Source organism: Sander lucioperca, chromosome 17 (genome assembly GCF_008315115.2).
Source record: "Sander lucioperca isolate FBNREF2018 chromosome 17, SLUC_FBN_1.2, whole genome shotgun sequence".
Taxonomy (NCBI): domain Eukaryota; kingdom Metazoa; phylum Chordata; class Actinopteri; order Perciformes; family Percidae; genus Sander; species Sander lucioperca.
Window position 1 is genome coordinate 15,417,446 of NC_050189.1, and position 19,767 is coordinate 15,437,212.

Sequence of the window (19,767 nt, forward strand, 5' to 3'; positions counted from 1 at the left end):
ACTGTGGCTCTGCAGTTGGACTGTGAGCTGCACAGCTGGAACATGAGCATACGGCTGGCACGCGGTCCAGCTGCGTCCAGATGACTGCGCATCAGCTGCTTCTCCTACACCAACACACATCACATCCACAAGTTGCTTCCGAGCGCGCCACGAGATGACTTGTGCGCACTGTAGGGTTAATGTGCCGTAAAAAAAAAAATACCCGCAGAGCTCATTCAGAGAAACGCCAGAATCAACTCCGAAGAGGGATCCGAGTGCATATCTTCTGATGAGTTTTTGGGGGTTCCATCATCGGCGCATGTCTCCCTCCGCAGGACCCTGGTGTTCCCACTCCTTAGCCAAACAGGCGTTTTAAGTGTGATGTAACGCTTTTCATCTCAGCAGCTCACTCCACAACTGTTATCACTGTCGCCTCCTCTCCCAGAGCATGGGACCCTTCAAACTCTAAAAGGTAAGAAATGTGTCATAACGTGCATATTAGTAAGCTGAAGCTAGACATTTTTACGCATGGTGGGTTTCAGATGTCTTTCTTTTCTCGTCTGCTCAGGCACTTAGCCTACAGTATATTTAGAAGAAACCCGCCACAGGATAATGTGGCGTGCCTGTCTTACACTTACACTCGTTGATCACTTGATATAGTAGGCTACATGAGTGTAAGTGTGTATTGTTGTATTGCAACAGTAGATAAGACTAATGCAAGGACTTCTTGCACCATCAGCCACAGCAAAGTCAGAATTTCATGTTGACTCATTAGGGAGTCATGAGTGCGCTTTGTGCTTTGTGTTGGAAAAAAGTACCCACAGCTGTTGTGCTCAGACTTGCAGGAGACAGAAGTTGCATCCAACATCTGTCCATTATATCTGCTAGCAGAACCAATGCAAATGACGGGTCATTGCACTGTTATTTTCAGGAAGAGGCGCATGAGTAGAGGAGGGTGGAGGAACTCCTGTTCCTAAAATTAGACTGAGGGAGCGGCAGGATCTTTATCTTGCTTGACTGGGATGTAAATGATGGTAAACAAAAGCATGCTGGCATGCAACGTTATGGCTCGAGCCATCTGGGAAGAGGAAGGGGGGTGGAGATGGAAGTTATCTTGCTGAGGTATCCATCAAATGGCACTGACACTAGAGCCCAGGCAGCTCAGCTAATAACCAGTAAACACCTGATGAGATTTGGCCATAACTGGAGAGTAAAAGACTGGGGGCTGCGTCCCAGCTCACTGTGACTCAGCCGTGGCTGCTGAATTAAACAAGCGAGAGGTCAGACGCACCTCGCTCCCTTTACTTTCCTTCAATCAGCCAACTCATTACCAGGCTGCAGCTGTCTGACTGCAGTGATTCAAGGTGATTTTCTCCCACCACCCTCACAGCAGCGGGGATTACAAGGCATCCTTAAGTGCTGATTACTTTCTCTGCAATGTCTTTGCTTGTACTTCACCCCTGCCTTATCCACCCATGCTGTGATGTCAGAGCAGAGGGATTTGACTTGGAAGCTGTGACCGGCTGCCTCTCTGGACGTTTGAAAGTCTTAGCAGCTGTAGTTTTGCAGCCCATCACATCCTTGTAGGAGGGGAAAAAAAGCCACTTCGGTGTTTTTCAATGTTGCTGATCTGGCCGGAGCTGCGTGCTGCTGATTAACCGCTCCTTTTTGAACATTGGACAAGCTCGCTTTGTGTGCACTTGTTCATCCACATCATCTGTTTAAGAGGATGCAAATGTGGCAGCCATCCAAAGCAGCAGCCATCATATAAGACAGGCAAATGTCCAAAGTCCATTTTATCAGGCCGTAGCTTATTTGGTTAGCAGTTACTTTAAAGTAACCTCTGATCTCACGTACTAACGGGTGAATTGGTGCTAGAAAAAGAAAAAGAAAGGATTTCATGGATTAAGAGCAGTTTCAGCATTGCAGTTAAATCAAGTAGACAAGATTTTAAAAAACAACTCCTGCATCTCTATTTCTCCTTTCTCTCCTCCGCGGCTGCAGTGCAATTACTTCAGGCCTCTGGAGCGGCCACCCTTGATATTAAGCATCACTCCCAGCCACCTCCTCCACCTCAACCTGCAGCAGTGTTGCACTTATCATGAAAGCCAGCCATAATTGGATCCATTCTGCAGGGCTGCTGCTTTATGCCAAAGAGACCAAGAGCAACACATTTGGGAGGAGAAGCAAGGCAGAACAGAGTGACATAGTGAGGATGAGAAACAAAACTCAATCAACACGGGAGAAAAAGCAAGCAACAAAAGAAAAATAATTACAGAGAGCAGACAGGAGCTAAGCCAGACGCGTGTGCTGATTGTTCGCCATCACTGGCGCGTACGGTCTAATGCACTTTCTGCCTCGGCCCGCTTTGTGCCTTCCCTATCTCACTTTTCATCAGCTAATCCCATCTACTGCTCCAAAGTCCCTGTGATACACACTCCTAGTCACCTGGATCAGCCTTACCTGCTAGGTCGCATTCGCATCAAGCATTAGATCAAGTGACAACAGGAAGGTACTCAATAACTGCACCAAAGTTTTCTCCTGAACTAGTTGTTGGTAGGGCTGGGTATTGTATGAAAATTTGCGATACCAGTACCAATACCAATAGACCTTTTTCGATACCAATTTTATAAAATCCACTTTAACAAAAAGAAATTACAACATCACAGGACAAATCTTTTTATTTGTTTTTCAGCTCCTACTACATGTGCGTAACGTAAACTTTTTCCTGTCTGCCTTTACAGCATTTGACAGCCGATCACAATCATAATTAGATCTTGGTAGAAGCATGCTGCATGCTTATTGGCTCACTGACTCTGATGAGATTTCCTCCTTAGGTATTGAAATTTGGTATTGAATGACGTGCCTTTTTTCGATACTTGATACTAAGGAGGCAATTCGGTCTGTGCCTAAAAAAGTATCGAATTTGGCACCCAGCCCTAATTGTTAGGAGTTTTTTCAAACTGATTTAAAAACCAGAAAAGAGAATTTACAGACACACGGCATAGGCAGAGGAGCTGGATCCTAAAACTATGTTAATAAATTAGAGCTGCATATCGTTTCTTTATCATCACCGCGATATCAACTTGTGTAATAAACCCATCGCGAAAGGCTGCGACATATCGCGAATAACACTCCAACACATCCTTTCTTTTTTTAGTTGAAAGAGAATAGGAGTAGAAAACGGCACTTTAAAATGCAGCTGTCATTCTTTTTTTAGTGCTGCCTTTTATATTCAATTCAAAGTTCAGTTTGTTCAATAAAAAAATGATTTCCTTTCGTTTGTTTTAAATTCAACAAGCAATGTGTTGTATTTTAGCAGAATACTGAAAGCAGTAGAGCTGAGAACACTGTTTATTTATCGCGAGGTATATCATTATTGCGATATTCAACGTTATCGCATATCACCTATTTTCCTCATACCGTGCAGCCCTACAACAAATGATCTAATTGTGAGTGGATGTGACTTCTCTTAATGCAAACAGGTTCACTTTTAAACATCCCCTAGTGGTTGATTCCAGAATAAGAGGCCTAGTCATCTCTACTCTTTCTCTGTCCCTCGGTGGATCTTTCTGTTCACAGTCACCTCTTCAGTTCCCGTTAAAGGGCACAGACCATGTAAAATCTCAGTATGTCAATGCACCTCACTTTTAAAGGCACGGCTAGAATGCAGACACAGAAGAGTGGGAGACAGGAGGGGAAGGTAGCTGTTGAGGGAAAGTGTTGGACCTGAAGAGCTATAAATCAAGCTGTGGCTGGAGTTAAATCAGTCAGGGGGAAACGCAGTAGTGGATCAGGCTGGTGGGAGGGTGGATCGAAACTCCCTCGCTGCTGTATCTAAGCTAGTGGAGTGATTACTTAAGGCAGTGAATTAGCAGTGATGGTGATTGCATGGTTGTGATTAGTTAAGGTTTCAGTTGACTGGCATCATTCTGTGCTACAGATGTTAGGCGCGCCTCACTTTCAGAAGGGGAATCCGATTTGTTTTTGAGAACGCCTGTGGTTTACTGCACCTGCAATCAAAAATGTGCATTCATTTCTTTACTTTTGTTCACATCAGTCTGTTTGCAGCCTGTAATCTCCCACACTCTTTACCTGAATGTGCAATAATGAATGTTGCAGGAAACTGTGGTGTTTGTGGTAGGCTATAGACTGGTCGACTCAGGGATGCAAGCTGTTTTAGGGAGATTGATATAAACAGGAACTAGCCAAGGCTAACACTGTTAGAGAAAGCCTGCAGGGGGAATGAAGAGGCTGGCTGTGTGAATGAATGCGAAACTCCTAGCATACACACATAACATGAAACTAGTTCACGACTGCTGTTTAAAACCACCGTAGCGAACACCACCCTGACAGGAAGGAGGAAATGAAGCAGATAAACACTGCAAAGAACAAACTAGTCTCTAGAGATGTACAGTATGTGCCCTGCTCTGCAAAACACACACACACACACACACGCACGCACGCACACACACACACACACACACACACACACACACACACACACACACACACACACACACACACACACACACACACACACACTTCTTAGAAAAGCTGAATTATGAAAATGAAAGGATTCCAGCATAACTAGGTGCCGTAGCCCAACCAACGGCTGTTTTTTGGGTGGATGTTTTCCAGCTACACTGCCTTAACCTCTGTGTGTCTGCATGGAGGGTGGGCCTTTGGTGCATCCGGGTAATGGAATGGAAGCTTGCTATTAAATAAATAGTTTAACATATTGGGAAATATGCTTATTCACATTCTTGCTGAGAGTTAGATGGGAAGATCGATACAACTCTCATAAAAAAAAAATCTCTAAATGTACTCTGGCTGTAAAGTCAAGACAGCAGCTGTTATCTTAGCTTTAAAACAAGTTTACCAGGCAACCAGTGGAGACTCCAGGACGTTACTGGTCCCAAGCCAAGCATTGGTTAGCACTTTTGTATTAATTAACCATACCAGGGATAACATGTCATCTGGTATAGAGGAGCTGGCAGATTTGTCTTTATGCTAAGTCAACTGGCTGTTGGCTCTAGCTACATATTTACAGTACAGGCATGAGAGTGGTATTCATCTTCTTATCTAACTCTAGACAAGAAAGCAAATTTGCTGTATTTCCCAAAATATCAAACTTTAAGGCTTAAAACAGCTAGCATAGCCCAGGGGTCCGTTTCAGGAAGGAGGTTTAACAAACTCTGAGTCTAACTCTGATGTCTGAGTTGATTTATCCTGAGATGGGAAACTCTGAGTTTTCGGTTCCAGAACAGCTGATAGTTGGTTCAATCAACTCGGAGTACGTTGACTCAGAGCTAAGCACGTGCACCACCACAATAAAAAGGCAGCGTGAATAGAGCCATGATACTACGATTCACCATGGCAACAACCACAAACAAACTGGTCGGCGGAAATACTCACGCATGCACACATACAGCGAATTTGAACACGAATTTCGTTAAAAAAAGCAACACAGCGCCTGCTGCAAAAGAGAGAGAATTGGTGTGGGAGATCGGGTAAATGCGTAAGCATTGACAGTGTATTAATTTCATATTTAATCACAGGTAACCTAAAATATTACTGGTGAAAACTGGAATGGTATTACACCTATATTTTTATTTCGGTGCAATCCTGCGGGCGAAAAAGTAAGATAATCCCATTCTGAGGCTGCAGCACCATGATTATTAACAGAAATCTAATTTATAATCATTGAATTCTTTTTAATGGCTCTCACTGGTTTGTGTCCAGGGAACACTACAAAAACATTTAAAAAAAATGTTTCAGAGTGAGTCTCACTCTTCTGACGGCTCTGCATACAGTGGCTTTAGTAATATGATCCGCATCACCAATGTTGTAAAGAAAACTGCTATTTGCAAAAAACATAATGTGACACAAAGAATCTGTTGGGATGTAAGAGCATGTCCACGATGGTGGATGTTAGTGATATGAGGACGGATAAGGTATCTACATGTCTGATGGACTGTGAAGAAAATACCTCTCAAATTGGTTATCTGGAAATGAAAATACATAGTCGGGACTCACTATCATCTCCTGACGTAAACTCTCTGTGAAGTAATACAGCTTTTTCATCAATGGGATCGTTGACAAAAGGACATGCAATGTTTGAGAAAAAAACGTTTTATAATCTGCCTAACATAAACCAATAAGTTTTTTTTATTCATGCAGATAACAAACTGCACTAAAATGCGCCTGATACAGACTGAATGAATGAATGAGGAAATGAAAGAGGGCTGTATCAGCAGGCTGGGCTGGTGTCAGAGGGAGGAGACTGAGAGAAACTCAAGGTTTCTTGAAGAAAAGCTGCTCCCGACCAGGTTAGGTTCACAGGCTCAGTTACCGTAGTAACTGACTCTGAGGTTAAGTTAGCTCTCTTTCTGAAACAGAAAACCCAGAGTTTCCCTCATCTCAGGGTTAACAAACTCAGAGTTTTCACTAAACCTGCTTTCTGAAACGGACCCCAAAGGTCAAAGGAAAGAATATCTGCTAACCAAAATAAATAAATTAAAAAACGCTAACTGGCTGCTGGCTCTACATATTTACTGAACAGGCATGAGAGTGGTATCCTAGCTTCTATCCTATCATCTAGCTCTCTGCAAGAATGCAAATAATCATATTTCCCCACATGTCAAACTATTGCTAAGGTTCTATCCTCCATAAATCTGAGATCTAGTATATGCATTCTTCTTGCAACATACAAATATTTCAGATTGCTGTACTGTCATTACATGGAATATGTTTGCCCCACATGAAACACTCTGTAACATCAGGAAGTGATGTTCCTGACATCAGCATTGCAGAAAAGCAGAAAATGACTCATGACCTTTGCATGTTGTGAAATTATTAGACGGTTGGCAGAAGCCACCTGGGCATTCACTGTGAGAAACAGACTCTAATCTATTGCAAAGAATGATGTGTCAAGTTTGGTCTTTTACACAATGTGCCATGTGGCCTCAGCCTTCAGTCATCACACAGCGAGATGGAAATTATGTGTGTGTCAGGGAGAGAAGTGACAAGAAGAACCTCTAATATAGAGAGGAAAAACATGTGTAAGCAAAAACTGTATCGAACAGTAATGTGGTCAATTACATGAGATTGTTTGTAACACGTTAAAGAAGAAAAAAAAAATGGGTGGGCACGCAGAAATATACTCGCCACATTTCACACACGCACACCAACAACACCCTTCCGGTATTTGTTATGAAGCAAACTTTCGCATCTGGTAAAAAGGACAGAAGTTTGAGCAGGAAGCCTCAAAACAAAGCAGTAAAAACAGTGTGACACACTGATACAGTAGGGGCCGGGGGGGGGCGCATGCAATGCCCTTTCTGTCTCGCACAGGACACTTTTCATTTGAAGTCAGAAAGTTGAGATGTGGGATATGAGAGTGTGCCAGATGTGGAACAGGATGCGTGACCTTTTTCGTTTTGGAGGACGAAATAAAACATTACACTCTAACAGCTGCTATGTCCAAGCAACACATTGTGAAATGTGCATATTTTCGTATGAAAAAGTGCTGCTTGCCTCCTTCACATATATATATTTAGCTTTTGAGAGCGATTCAAGTGGCATTTTTTTCTTCCTCCTGTGTTTTCCATCATGACTCTCCCTCCCTATTTGATATTTTGCCCTCTTCAGCCAACAATCTCTTTCCATGTTTGACTGGGCTGAAGAGAGGTTGAGTACGCTCTCTTCCTGCCTCCCTTTATCTCCCATTCCTCCTCTCCTCCCTCCGTGTCACCCCCCACTCCTCCGTCCCTAAGGAAATACTGTAGCTGCTAATCTCAGTTCGCAGCCGGTGCGCCCCCACCGATGTGGCATTCAGTGTGTCCAGGGAAAAGGAAACGTTTCCCTTCCTGCTCTCAGTACCCTGCAGTCTGTAAATAGAGCCTGTCAACAGCTGCTCTGTAGGCCCCTCTGGAGAACTAAATCTGTCCCATCATGCACCCTTGCTACAACTTCCTGAAACAAACTAGGGGGTGTTAGGCAAGAGATATGGGTGGTTTGTGTATAACATGAAGAAGTGGTGTGTTTTTCAGTCTTGTAATTTGATCCACATGGCGTCACCAGGCTGAAAAATGAGATAAAGCTCTAAAATGCAGATTACTGGCTCTCACTTTCCAAACTTGGGTTAAAGTTACAGTAAATCAATGATCATATTCATTTGAGACATACGATTTGTTTTTTTATGGTTACCACATATAAACAAGTGTCTTCCACTATCAACCCATAAACTACATTTACACTGTGCCACCAGGATGGGTTTGTTCTAAGGCTAAAGCGTTTTTAGTTGTGGCATGATGAAAGGATGGAAAACTGACCTCTAATTAAAGTACGTAACATGCTTAAATTACATACTTAAACTACATAACAAACATAGTTATTTTAACCTTAATCATGATATTATTCTAAACCTTAAAACAAGTAGTTTTGTTTCAATTCAGGTTTAACGTTAACCACGTGTTTAAAACAGCGACCATTTCACCAAGTGCACTGGTCAGAAAATAAAAAAAACTGGAGAATTTGTTTCCCTTGAAACATAATTGAAAATGCAGTTTTGGAACGTAATTTTTAGGAACAGGGTTGTATAGTGATGTCTTTACAAGACTTGTAGCTCTGTTAACGCTGTGCTTGGGCCCAGTGGTGATCAATGCTAACGTCTGCATGCTAACACGCTCACAGTGACGATGCTATCATGCTGATGTTTAGTACTGTGTTTATCATGTTCACCATCTTGTTTCAGTGTGTATTTTGTAGGTTTTTGGTCATAAACCAAAGGATTGGATAAATAGTTTTGACCTGATGGTGACTCTAGATGACAGAGTCAGTGCATCACGTTAGTCGTGTGGCTAAAATGCTGGAGATAGAATTTTTTTAACATGTTTGTGTGTAAGGCAGAATGAACAGTGCCAGCCTTATAGCTAATCAGAGAGAATAAATGCATCCACATCTTTTACCTCAGGACCATTGTAGAGGGAATGAAACTGAATCAATGGCTGTATGGAGACTGTGCATCAGCTCTGCGTATTTACTAGCATGGAAATGAGCCCATTATGGGAATATCAATAGCAGGATGGATATCATTATCTGTGTGTCTGTCAGTGTCTGATCATCAATCAGTGCGAGTGTCAATTCCAAGACATAAAAAGATGTTGAAGATTTATGCAGCCAGTTTCCTTCTAATGTGTGGGCTTTGTAAGAAGGCATACTTAGCATAGCCTGATGTGATTTAGGCAGGGAAAATGAATCTATAAACACCCTAATTTACTCCATTGCATAGAAAATGTATACGCACTTTACACAAGCATTAGGAACTGCAGATAAAGCATTCAATTTATATTGTATTTTACTTTTTACAAGTGAAAAATGTGTGGGTGTGCCACAGGTTAGCCCTATCTGCTAGAAATAACGTTCCCATACAACAAAACTGCATTCTCAGGAAACATATTTTGTCCCGGATTTCATTTTATACATAACACATTTTATTTCTTATTACAAATATGTTTCTAATCAAAGTCCATGAAAACCCATGTAGAGATAAGGCTGTAGTAGATAGATGGGTCAAACAAACACACTTTCACCCAAGAGACAGCTGTGTGAAACCAAAAGTTAGCGTTGATTTGTTTATGCACCATACTTAACCAACATCACATACTTAAATTATGTAACCGAAGTACTTATTTTTACCCATCATCTCAAGTAGTTTTGTGTAAATTCACAACATGTTTAAAACAGCAACTGTTTTCACAATGTGTGCCAGCCACTGGAAAATACGTTTCCCTTGAACCATAATTGAGAATGGAGTTTCATTGTATGGGAATGTCATTTTTTAGGAGACAGGGTTGCACAGGTATTATGAAGTGGTGAACAGTTTTCATGTTGTTTTATGGCTATAAAAGTGAGAATGAGAAGGACGGCAGTGAGAAGGTGTCTTTCCGTGTCGAGCCGGAGGATCTGACATTTTCAGTGCCCACGAAACCAGCAGCACACTACAGATTCCGCATTGCCAGGATTGACCAGGCACCCTTCAGCTTCCCTTTATCCCCGCTGCGCCCCCAACCCACTCCTAATCTGCCTGATCTATGGCCCTGGATCGCTGTCACCAGGCAACCAAGGATGACACCAAAAGCTCTCACAGCGTGCGCTACCTAACAATCAATTTACCGCTTTACGGTAATAGAAACATGATCAGAAATTATATGGGGAAAATACTTAAAGAATTGCAGAAAAGGCAGAAGGGGGGAGGCTGTTAAGGATAAATCAGTCTCTGAATCCTCCTCAAAGCAAGAGATGAGACTTGTTCTCTGGGCTGCGACAAAGACCTCTTGTCAGCGGGATGATGAATGGATGGTAAGACAGTATCATCATCAGCCTGTGCCGCAGTGCCAGAATAGACTCTGTTAAAAGCAGGTTCCCCCTTTGCACAGGTGGCACTGTAACCCATCCTTCCAGATGTCCTTGCATCTGCCGCTCTTGAGGACAGACTGTTCTGAACTGAAAAGCAAAAAATGCAGAAATGAAAACGAGAAATTCATTTCAGCACAGATCTGGATGGCTTTTATTAATAATGGCTCATGTTGGTGGCAATAATACACTCTAGGGCCCCTTCCCTTCTGATTCTATTCATGACATATGAGCAGTGGTGTCTGTTTTTTTCTTTTTGTTAGCCAGATGTCACAGGTCTGGGTGTGTTTTTTCTTTGAGGTTTCAGACATACAACACTGCTCTATGGCTCAGAGACGTATTTCCTGTGGTGATCTTAGCATCTTCACATGAACTTTCATGTCTAACCATAGCTATATATATACGTATATATATATATATATACAGTGTGCGGGTTGTGAAAAAAGTAGAGGGGGGGATGGTTTTTGATCATGCACAACAAAACAAAACAAAACATGCAAGAATTAAATCCCCCTTTCAATACCATGGATATAGTGCCACTCGGCCAGCCATGCCAAAACACCTATTTATGAACTTCAATATCCAATGGAAAATAATCTCAAAATGAAATAGCACAACGTGGTGTCAACATAAAACACAGCACTTTCAAGACGGAGAGCGGAGCTCACTATGTGGCGAAAATGAAAATACTTTCATTCCTCGGGAGTGTTTTAATCCAAATCTGATCTTTTTCCTAAACCTAACGAGTCATTTTGGTGCCTAAACTCAAGACATCGCCACATGACGCTCACTTTTTCTGGATTAACTCCACTACCACGGCCCCCGGAAAGGACCGTCATCTGGCGATTTCATCGTTCTATATATATATATATATATATAAAAATGTAAATGTATATATTTAACAGCACATCATTTTGATTGTGGTCCTGTGGTCTGTCATTTCTTTACACTTTCTCTCTCCATAATCTGACCCCGTTCTTTATAAAGGCACAGATTTGAGGTTCAGTATTTCCCTCTTTCCTCGTCATTTCACTCTCGCTGTATGACTGATGATTGAAGCTTTAGGGCTATACTTCCCTCTCCTTCTCCATTTTCTCTTTTCCCTCCATCCCTGTAGAAATGTGCGAATGTGTGTAGCTGAGACAGCTCGTGAAGCCTGTAATTGAGTGTGTCCGCCCACCGCGTTGCAGCAGAGACAGCGCAGGGGAAGGCTTCATTGTGTCAGGCACAAAGGATACATACACATACTCATCACACTCTGCCACAGAACCACAACATTAAACGGCCATTAGTCGATCCAGCAGCGTGCTGTGTTGTGGATTATGTAGCCTAACTTTGTCACTCGAGCATAACCTCAGCGTTACCTTCACGCTTATCAGCAACACACCAAAATATCCAGTGGCTTCTTTTATCTCCTATTTTATACCAAGATCAAGCAGCAACCGTTATAGGAGATTGGATTAGTGTATTTGACTGTTTCAGACTCAATATACTCATCCAGGATTATAGAGTAAATAGATTCCCTCGGGTTACTTCTACTTCTCTAGGTAAAATCATATATTTTGTGCATTTGTGTAGAGGTGTGTGTATGTGTATTGACTGGGCAGTAAGATGAGGTTGCCATGGTTCCCTGCTGTGAGGACTTAACCAATCAACAAGAAAACTACAAGTACACATTTCTTTCTTAACTCTCTCTGCAACACATGTATGACACAATGCCATCATGCATTTCCATTTTTTTTCATAACCTACATCATCAAGTCAAAAGCAGGCTAAACTGTCTACATATTCTGCCATCAATATTATGTTGTTTGTATTCTAAATTTGCATCAGTGCAACATGTTAACCATCCAACACATTCTCACTCCCAATTCGCACATATGGCTGTGTGGTCAGGACCGCAACTAAACTACTTGGTTAGTTTACACAACTAAACTACTTGGTTAGGTTTAGGCAACTAAACTACTTGGTTAGTTTACACAACTAAACTACTTGGTTAGCTTTAGGCAACTAAACTACTTGGTTAGCTTTAGGCAACTAATCTACTTGGTTAGCTTTAGGCAACTAAACTACTTGGTTAGTTTACGCAACTAATCTTCTTGGTTAGCTTTAGGCAGCTAAACTACTTGGTTAGGTTCAGGCAACGAAACTACTTGGTTAGTTTACACAACTAAACTACTTGGTTAAGTTTAGGCAACTGAACTACTTGGTTAGGTTCATGCAACTAAACTTCTTGGTTAGGTTTAGGCAACTAAACTACTTGGTTAGCGTTAGGCAAATAAACTACTTGGTTAGCTTTAGGCAAATAAACTACTTGGTTAGGTTTAGGCAACTAAAGTACTTGGTTAGTGTTAGGCAACTAAACTATGTGGTTAGGTTCAGGCAACTAAAGTACTTGGATAGGTTTAGACAAATAATCTACATGGTTAGCTTTAGGCAACTAAACTTCTTGGTTAGGTTTTGACAAATAAACTTAGGTCTAGGAAAAGACCCTGGGTACGATTGTTAAGTAACTTAAGTTGCGTTCGCAAGTTTGAATACATCAACGTTGACTTTTGGTCTCACACGGGACACAACCAACAGTCTTCTGGGTGAAAGTCTTTGTTACTAACCGATCTGTACTGGAAATTAACCGATTTGTTTTGAACCTATCTCCTGACCAATGGGCTATCCTGGCCCTAACCATTTCAGGTCAATGCCTAACCTAAACCATCTTTGCACAAGCGTAAAACAAATGGGCTTTCCGGTACGGATCGAGCAGTGACCGTCCTTTTCATCCACCCCGACCTCCCCCCTATGCAGACTTTTTTGCTATTTATAATATGTCACCTGACTTCATCCTTAGAGGCAGCCCCGCACATGCCTTATGACATATCTAGACAGTTCAGCGTGCTTTGACCTCAATGTGGCTTAAAAAAAACGTACTTATCAGATCAAAATGACTCATTACGAGTCAGAGCTGTTGCATAACTTCTGGTAAATAAAACATTTTCACATCAACTTTTGGGCTAGGTATTGAATCTCAATACTTTTGACTGCTGACCAAAATGTATCTGCAGTTTTAATTATCAAAAGGTGTACAGAGTTACCACTGAACACATATTTTTGATCAGAATTTTCCTGAAGAGTCATATCTCATCTTGTTACAAGTCATAATTTCTCCAATTGTATGCTGTATGGCTGCTGGCGTTCACATAAGAGAGCCACAATGTATTGTTTTTGTAATCACTTCTCAGTCATGATGAGACATTTAAACTCTCCGCTGAAAGCTGGACCAATTATATTGTGCTCCTTCAAGTAGAACACATTTCAGTCAGTGTTGTAATGTAACAAAGTACAAATACTTTGTCACTGTACTTAGGTAGAATTTTCACGTATCTGAACTTTACTTCGTTATTTATATTTACGGAAACTTTTACTTTTACTCCACTACATTTCCTAAATAAAATGTATACTTTTACTCCACTACATTTCCCCTAAGCATCTTAGTTACTCGTTACTACAAAATAAAATCAGAAGAAATTTGTTACACTGGAAAAAAGCAGGTTTAGCGAATCATTGCTCCTAGATTGCAAGTTAATGCATGCTGCATTCCAGTTGGTGACATAATGCCTGTTTGTTGCCAAGCGGCAAAAAAAAAAAAACATAGGCCAAAACTAAAGAAGAAGAGGAGGAAGCATAATAACTGATAGCGTCATGGAAGCACCTGCTGCAGGCTCTGCCGCCATGGTAACCAGACAATGACCACCGCGACGACAGTGGTGATGAAGATAACTTAACACATTTTTGGCGCTAAAGTTCATAACCAAAGTTTTTTTTAACTTTTACTTTCACTTCTAATACTTAAGTACATTTAATATCAGAAAATTACTTTTGATACTTAAGTACAGTAATAGTAATTTCAAGTAATATTCTAAAAGATGACTTTAACTTCTACCAAAGTCATTTTCTGGTAAGATACTTGTACTTTTACTCAAGTATTGCTTTCAAGTACTTGTTTCAGTGCAGGATTGCAGATTGACAACTTGAATTTGTTGGGTCAAATCAAACCATCATATCAGTTAGGGGCTGACATTGACTGGCAGATATCCCCATTATATTCACCAGTTTTAAATGTAGGGTAAACACTCACTGGTTATACTGTATCTCTGCAGCGTGAAGTAGGATGCAAAATAACCGACCACACAACTATTCCAAATACGCAGCAACTATGAATTTCATTTTCTCTCTCTGTGCTTCACACAGCAATTACTCCGTTTTGCTCGCCTTTGATCCCTTCTTTTCATCTTCTTTTGTGTTCAGTGAGAGGCACGAGAGTCAAACCGGAGAGAGAGAGAAACGAGGGGAAAAGCACAGAGGAAAGGAACGATGGAGTCCATATTATCGGAGCAGTCGGCCGCGGTGGACGAGCTGGTGGAAGCGAGCATCCAAGCCTTCGGTTGGTCATTTTACACACTGTTTCTTTGAAATAGATAATTACATTTATTTCAAAGTGAGTCAATAAAAAGAAGAATTGTTGCATTATGTTTTATGTAAATCATTTGGAATCTATGTCTTCTGTCAAAATGTTTGCTGTTGTGCATGTTGGTGGTCAGACAACAACTCACACTGACTACCAAAATAGATACACACTAATTGATATCAGGTGATGATGAGTGACATCCTATTTTCTTCTCATAGATGAGAGCGGCACCTTGAAGGATGCTTCCTTGGTCCGCATGTTTCTCATGATGCACCCTTGGTATATCCCTTCGACCGACTTGGCTAAGAAGCTAGTGCTCAAGTATCCTTCAACCTTGTTTTCTACTACCTCAGACATGTATTCTTTGGTGTTCGTCTACAATATTACTCTGACTGAAAAATGGATTCAATGCCAGATCTGTTGTTGTTGTTTATCTTTTTTTCTTTCTCCTAAGTCTGTTGAATTTGAATGGGATTTAAAACAGTTTATTATAGTCTGAAAAGGGGAATTTGAAGCAAAGTTGCACCTTGACTTTTAGATAAGATCTCAAGAGGAGAGCAGCACTGCTGAGCGCCGAACAAGAATATGCCACCTGGTCAAGTAATAAACTTATTCATTCTTTTACCCCCTTCTGGTGCAATTCCTCTCTGAACTTTGGTCTGATGATTCATTCATGGGTTTGTGAGTTTACAGTTGAATATTGACAGTAACTCCATGTCATACAGAAATTGTATAACTTGGCAAAAAGTCACTTTCTATCATCATGTAAACCAACTAAATCAAGGTCTTAAACTTAGTGTCACATTATTGTGTAGATGTAAACAAGTCTATGTCCCTTGCACTGTTTTCCATCCTTTTCATCTCTTTGTTGTGCCTTCCAGGTACTGGATCTCTGAGTTTCCAGCAGAGTTCAATCTGAGCCCGGAGCTGGCCGACCAGATCAAAGACTTTAAAGACCTCTTGACCACCGAGGGCAACGAGAGCCAGAGTCGGCTCATTGACCTCGACAGTGTGTGAGTGAACTGGCTGCTGAAAGCTGTACCATGTTGTTGACAGTGTGAATGAATGTCTCTGTCTGTGGGTGTTTATGTCAGCGTGCCCTTTTATTGCCTGTGTTCTCAGTATGCAGGGTCAATGACCTCCTATTCCAATAAAAGCCATTTCTGTGTGACCTCAACTTCCCTTTACAAAAAAGTTTGATAGTTTTTATTAGGGCTGGGGGATATGGAGAAAATCAAGTATCACAATATTTTTGACCAGATATCTCGATATCGAAACAATATTGTAGGGTTGACTATTGGTGCTTTCACAAAATATTTACACAATGACATTTTTGTCCTCCACGCAGAGCTTTTGCCATAGCCTACGTAAGTGGCCTGAAGTTTATACTTATGCGTTGGTGCTTTCACAAAATATTTACACAATGACAATTTTGTCCTCCACGCAGAGCTTTCGCCATAGCCTACGTAAGTGGCCTGAAGTTTATACTTGCGCGTTGGTGTGTGCGTCGATCTCTTTAAGAGAATAGCAGGGCCGGCATGTGTGTATGCGTAGGGAGTGTGTGGTAGAGCGAGTGAGAGAGTGACGGCGATTAGCTTCGGAGCGAGTAGCGCCTCTAGAGTCATAGAGAGAAACAAAGTGTCTCCCCTGTGCTTTCTGACCACGGTGGGGAATCTGTAGCAGGAAAAGTTAACCCTCTCCTTGATTTCATGTTGTTTATGGAGAAGGGGAAGGAGAACCAGGAAATGAGTCGGGGGAAATGCAACGCTACCAAGCCACGGCCGAGCGACGTATCTACACGTACCTACGTATGTAGCCACGGCCAGTGGTGTAGTCTACGTGATACGCAGGTATACGCAGTATACCCACTAAGAAAGCCCCAGGATTTCCATATACCCACTTAAAAATGCCCAATGACACGCAACAACATACTTTCCATTATATTTTTGATATATTTTGAATTGTCATCTGTGTTTTTTCTTCTTCACATAGGCTACAATAAAGGGATTCCCACCTTAAATTGCTACATAAAAGTGTATCCGAATACAGGAAAATTAAGTTGTTGATGCTCAAAACTTCCCTGGTGGGGAGGACACTAGAGTCCGGATCGGGCCGAATTTTTCTGTCCGAGGCCGGCCCGCATATGACAGAGCCGTGTCCGAACCCGGCCCGAGCCCGACACAGTTAAAATGTAATTTTATTTCTCATAGCCTACTAATGACACATGTAGGCTACGTTTTTGTGTGGAAAGCTTTTATTAAGCAACTGTAGGAAGGCATTCGGAAATGTCAACAGATGAGGCATCAGCACACACGGGGCAACAAGCGCACATTAATAAGCTGTTTTAAATTTAAAATGTTCAATGTGTTAACCTTTCCTGATTGCTTCGTTTCCACTGTGGTCAGAAAACCAGGGGAGACTCGTTACCTCCAGGGCCGACGTTATAAAATGAATGTCGGGGTTAAACTCCCATTTCTGGTGAGCAGATGAACGAACTTGGCTTTCAGTCTGGGGTTTATCTCGGACACCACACACACTGTGTACAAAAGTTAAACTTATACCACCAACTCTGCTCCGGTCGCATCAACACGTCTGCTTCCTCTTTCTCTATCTCTCTTCTGCCCACTTCCCCCCCCCCCCCCCACACACACACACACACACACACACACACGCGCACTGAGCTCTCTTAAAGGAGCCGCAGCACCATTTTACAACAAATGCCTTATCGCGCTGAGCCCGACCCGAACCCGACCATCATTTCTAAATATCTATCCAAACATTAAATATTCTTTCTTGTCCCTCTCAGGCCGTCGTATAAATGGAAGCGGCAGGTGACTCAGCGTGTCCCATCAGTGTCCAAAAAGAGGAAGATGTCCCTGCTGTTTGACCACCTTGATTCCTGTGAACTGGCTGAACACCTGACCTACCTGGAGTACAAATCCTTCTGCAAGATCCTGGTCAGTTTGCCCACAATCTTGTGTTTACAGCTCCTAATTTCTTTGAATGCTCTAGTAATTTCACCTGCTGCTGGCTTGATAGTTGCTTAGCAATTGCGGTTCAAATCCACTTTAACTGGCAGTAATTATATTTGTTTTCTGGAAACATTTTGCTCTTTGAGTGTTATTTTGGGAAGCAAAGGCAATGACTGGGTGTGTGCTGATTTAAATGCACGATGATAATTTATTCAAGTGTGATGGTGCTGGTGGCAAGATGGGGGCAGTGGGAGTGATTTGTCTTGGCTTTGTCTTTGTCTCTCTTCTAAAAGATATTCTGGCTCAATATAAAACAAAATAAGCCATGGGAAACATAAATATAGAGCAGCATTGGTGCAGTCTGTAATGATACTCTTCTGCATTTAGACTATTGTAGGTGAAAGCAAATCTGTCTTCTTTTATATTTCCCAGAATAAAGATTGACTGCTTTGTTATCCACATTGCTGCCTTCAAGGACTAGTTCAACAATTTGATAAATACACTTCCATAGGTAAATCCTTTGGACAGAGCCAATAAATAGTAAGGCACAGAACTCCCTGTAAAATAGTAAATTGTTGTTTTTACACGTTTGTGTCTATACAGATTGAACAAACAAAACATAGCGTGTTAATTAGTGAGCTTTAGAGGTGCTGGATGGTGACTTTTGTTACCTTAGGATAGAGCCAGGCTAGCTGTTTTACCCTTTCCAGTCTTTATGCTAAGCTAACCAGCTGCTACCTCAAGCTGCATATTTACCATACAGACATGAAAGTGGTATCATCTATGTCTCGTCAGGAAAGCGAATAAGCATATATCCCAAAATGAAAAGGGGCATTCCAGCACTTTAGTGTTGCACTATTATAAAGCTGGGAGATACAGTATATAGGAGACAAATTAAACAAAGAAATGTCAAAATCAAGCAGCAGAGCCTGGGATATTCTGAGTTGTGTCTCAAGTGTGGGTCAATCTCAAAAACACTAGATGCCAAATTTCCCAAAATGCAACTCAACAGTGTCTTTTGTGATAGACCTTTTACAACAACATTTCTGAGGATGATTTTGAGGAAGTATGCTTTTTTTTTAAATTTGATATATGAAACTAAATGTGTAATGCCTTTTCCTGCTTTTAGTTTCAGGACTACCACAGCTTTGTGATGCATGGCTGCACAGTGGATAACCCCATCCTGGAGCGTTTCATCACGCTTTTCAACAGCGTCTCCCAATGGATCCAGCTGATGGTGCTCAGCAAGCCCACTGCCCCGCAGAGAGCCGCCGTCATCTCCCACTTCATCAGAGTGGCACAGGTCTGTCTGCGGGGCCCTTTAAGGTTGTTTACTGTTGAGGTTTTAAGACAGAGATGGCGGAGGATGTGGGCTTCAGGGTACATATAGAAGCAGACAGACTGCCTGGAGCCACAGAGAAAGATGGGAGAAAGTCGTAGAAAGGTGAATTAGAGATGTGACGGGGAGAGAAGAGGGAAAAGTCACGGTGAAGCCTAGATGACACACACACACACACACACACACACACACACACACACACAGGCGATCATTTCCCATTCAGTGGCACAAATTGTAAGAAAAAGTGAATTTAATTTAAAAAGGCTTTAGAGGTATTAGCATGTTAAGATGCCGACTGGGAGCTCTTTCGCATAATGCTGCTGTCAGAGGAAAGCGTCTAGGAATTAAGAAAGTCTTGTTTTAGCTGGGTATTAAAGCATTTTTTTGGCATTATCCAAAGGTTTTTATGGGCCTAAGGGGTTGTAAAATTCTCTCAAACGATGGAGGAGCATGTAAATATGTATTTGGAAGAATGAAACTCACCTAAATAGAGATACATGATTTTCACAAATGGATAATAAAATGCAACAATTCCCAAAAGCGAAGCTGAGCTATTTGCGGAAAACAATATAAAATTAAGACAGAGTGTGTCATCA

At 41.6% G+C, this 19,767-nt stretch overlaps 1 protein-coding gene across 7 annotated transcripts in view; it reads left to right on the forward strand.

Moving 5' to 3' along the window:
- Nucleotides 1-10: 10 nt before the first annotated feature.
- Nucleotides 11-19,767, forward strand: part of LOC116042255 (RAS guanyl-releasing protein 2) — a 56,790-nt gene continuing 37,033 nt past the window's right edge. For 3 of the 7 annotated variants that reach the window (XM_031288368.2, XM_031288369.2, XM_031288366.2), the window contains exons 1-8: nt 11-451; nt 14,644-14,665; nt 14,701-14,836; nt 15,079-15,181; nt 15,404-15,460; nt 15,742-15,873; nt 17,667-17,817; nt 18,962-19,135. In XM_031288368.2, the coding sequence (XP_031144228.1) occupies nt 14,767-14,836; nt 15,079-15,181; nt 15,404-15,460; nt 15,742-15,873; nt 17,667-17,817; nt 18,962-19,135 (687 nt within the window). In that variant the 5' untranslated portion in view covers nt 11-451; nt 14,644-14,665; nt 14,701-14,766. Of the gene's footprint in view, nt 452-14,643; nt 14,666-14,698; nt 14,837-15,078; nt 15,182-15,403; nt 15,461-15,741; nt 15,874-17,666; nt 17,818-18,961; nt 19,136-19,767 lie in introns of all 7 variants that reach the window. The other 4 variants (XM_031288364.2, XM_031288367.2, XM_031288365.2 and 1 more) reach the window with 3 other exon arrangements.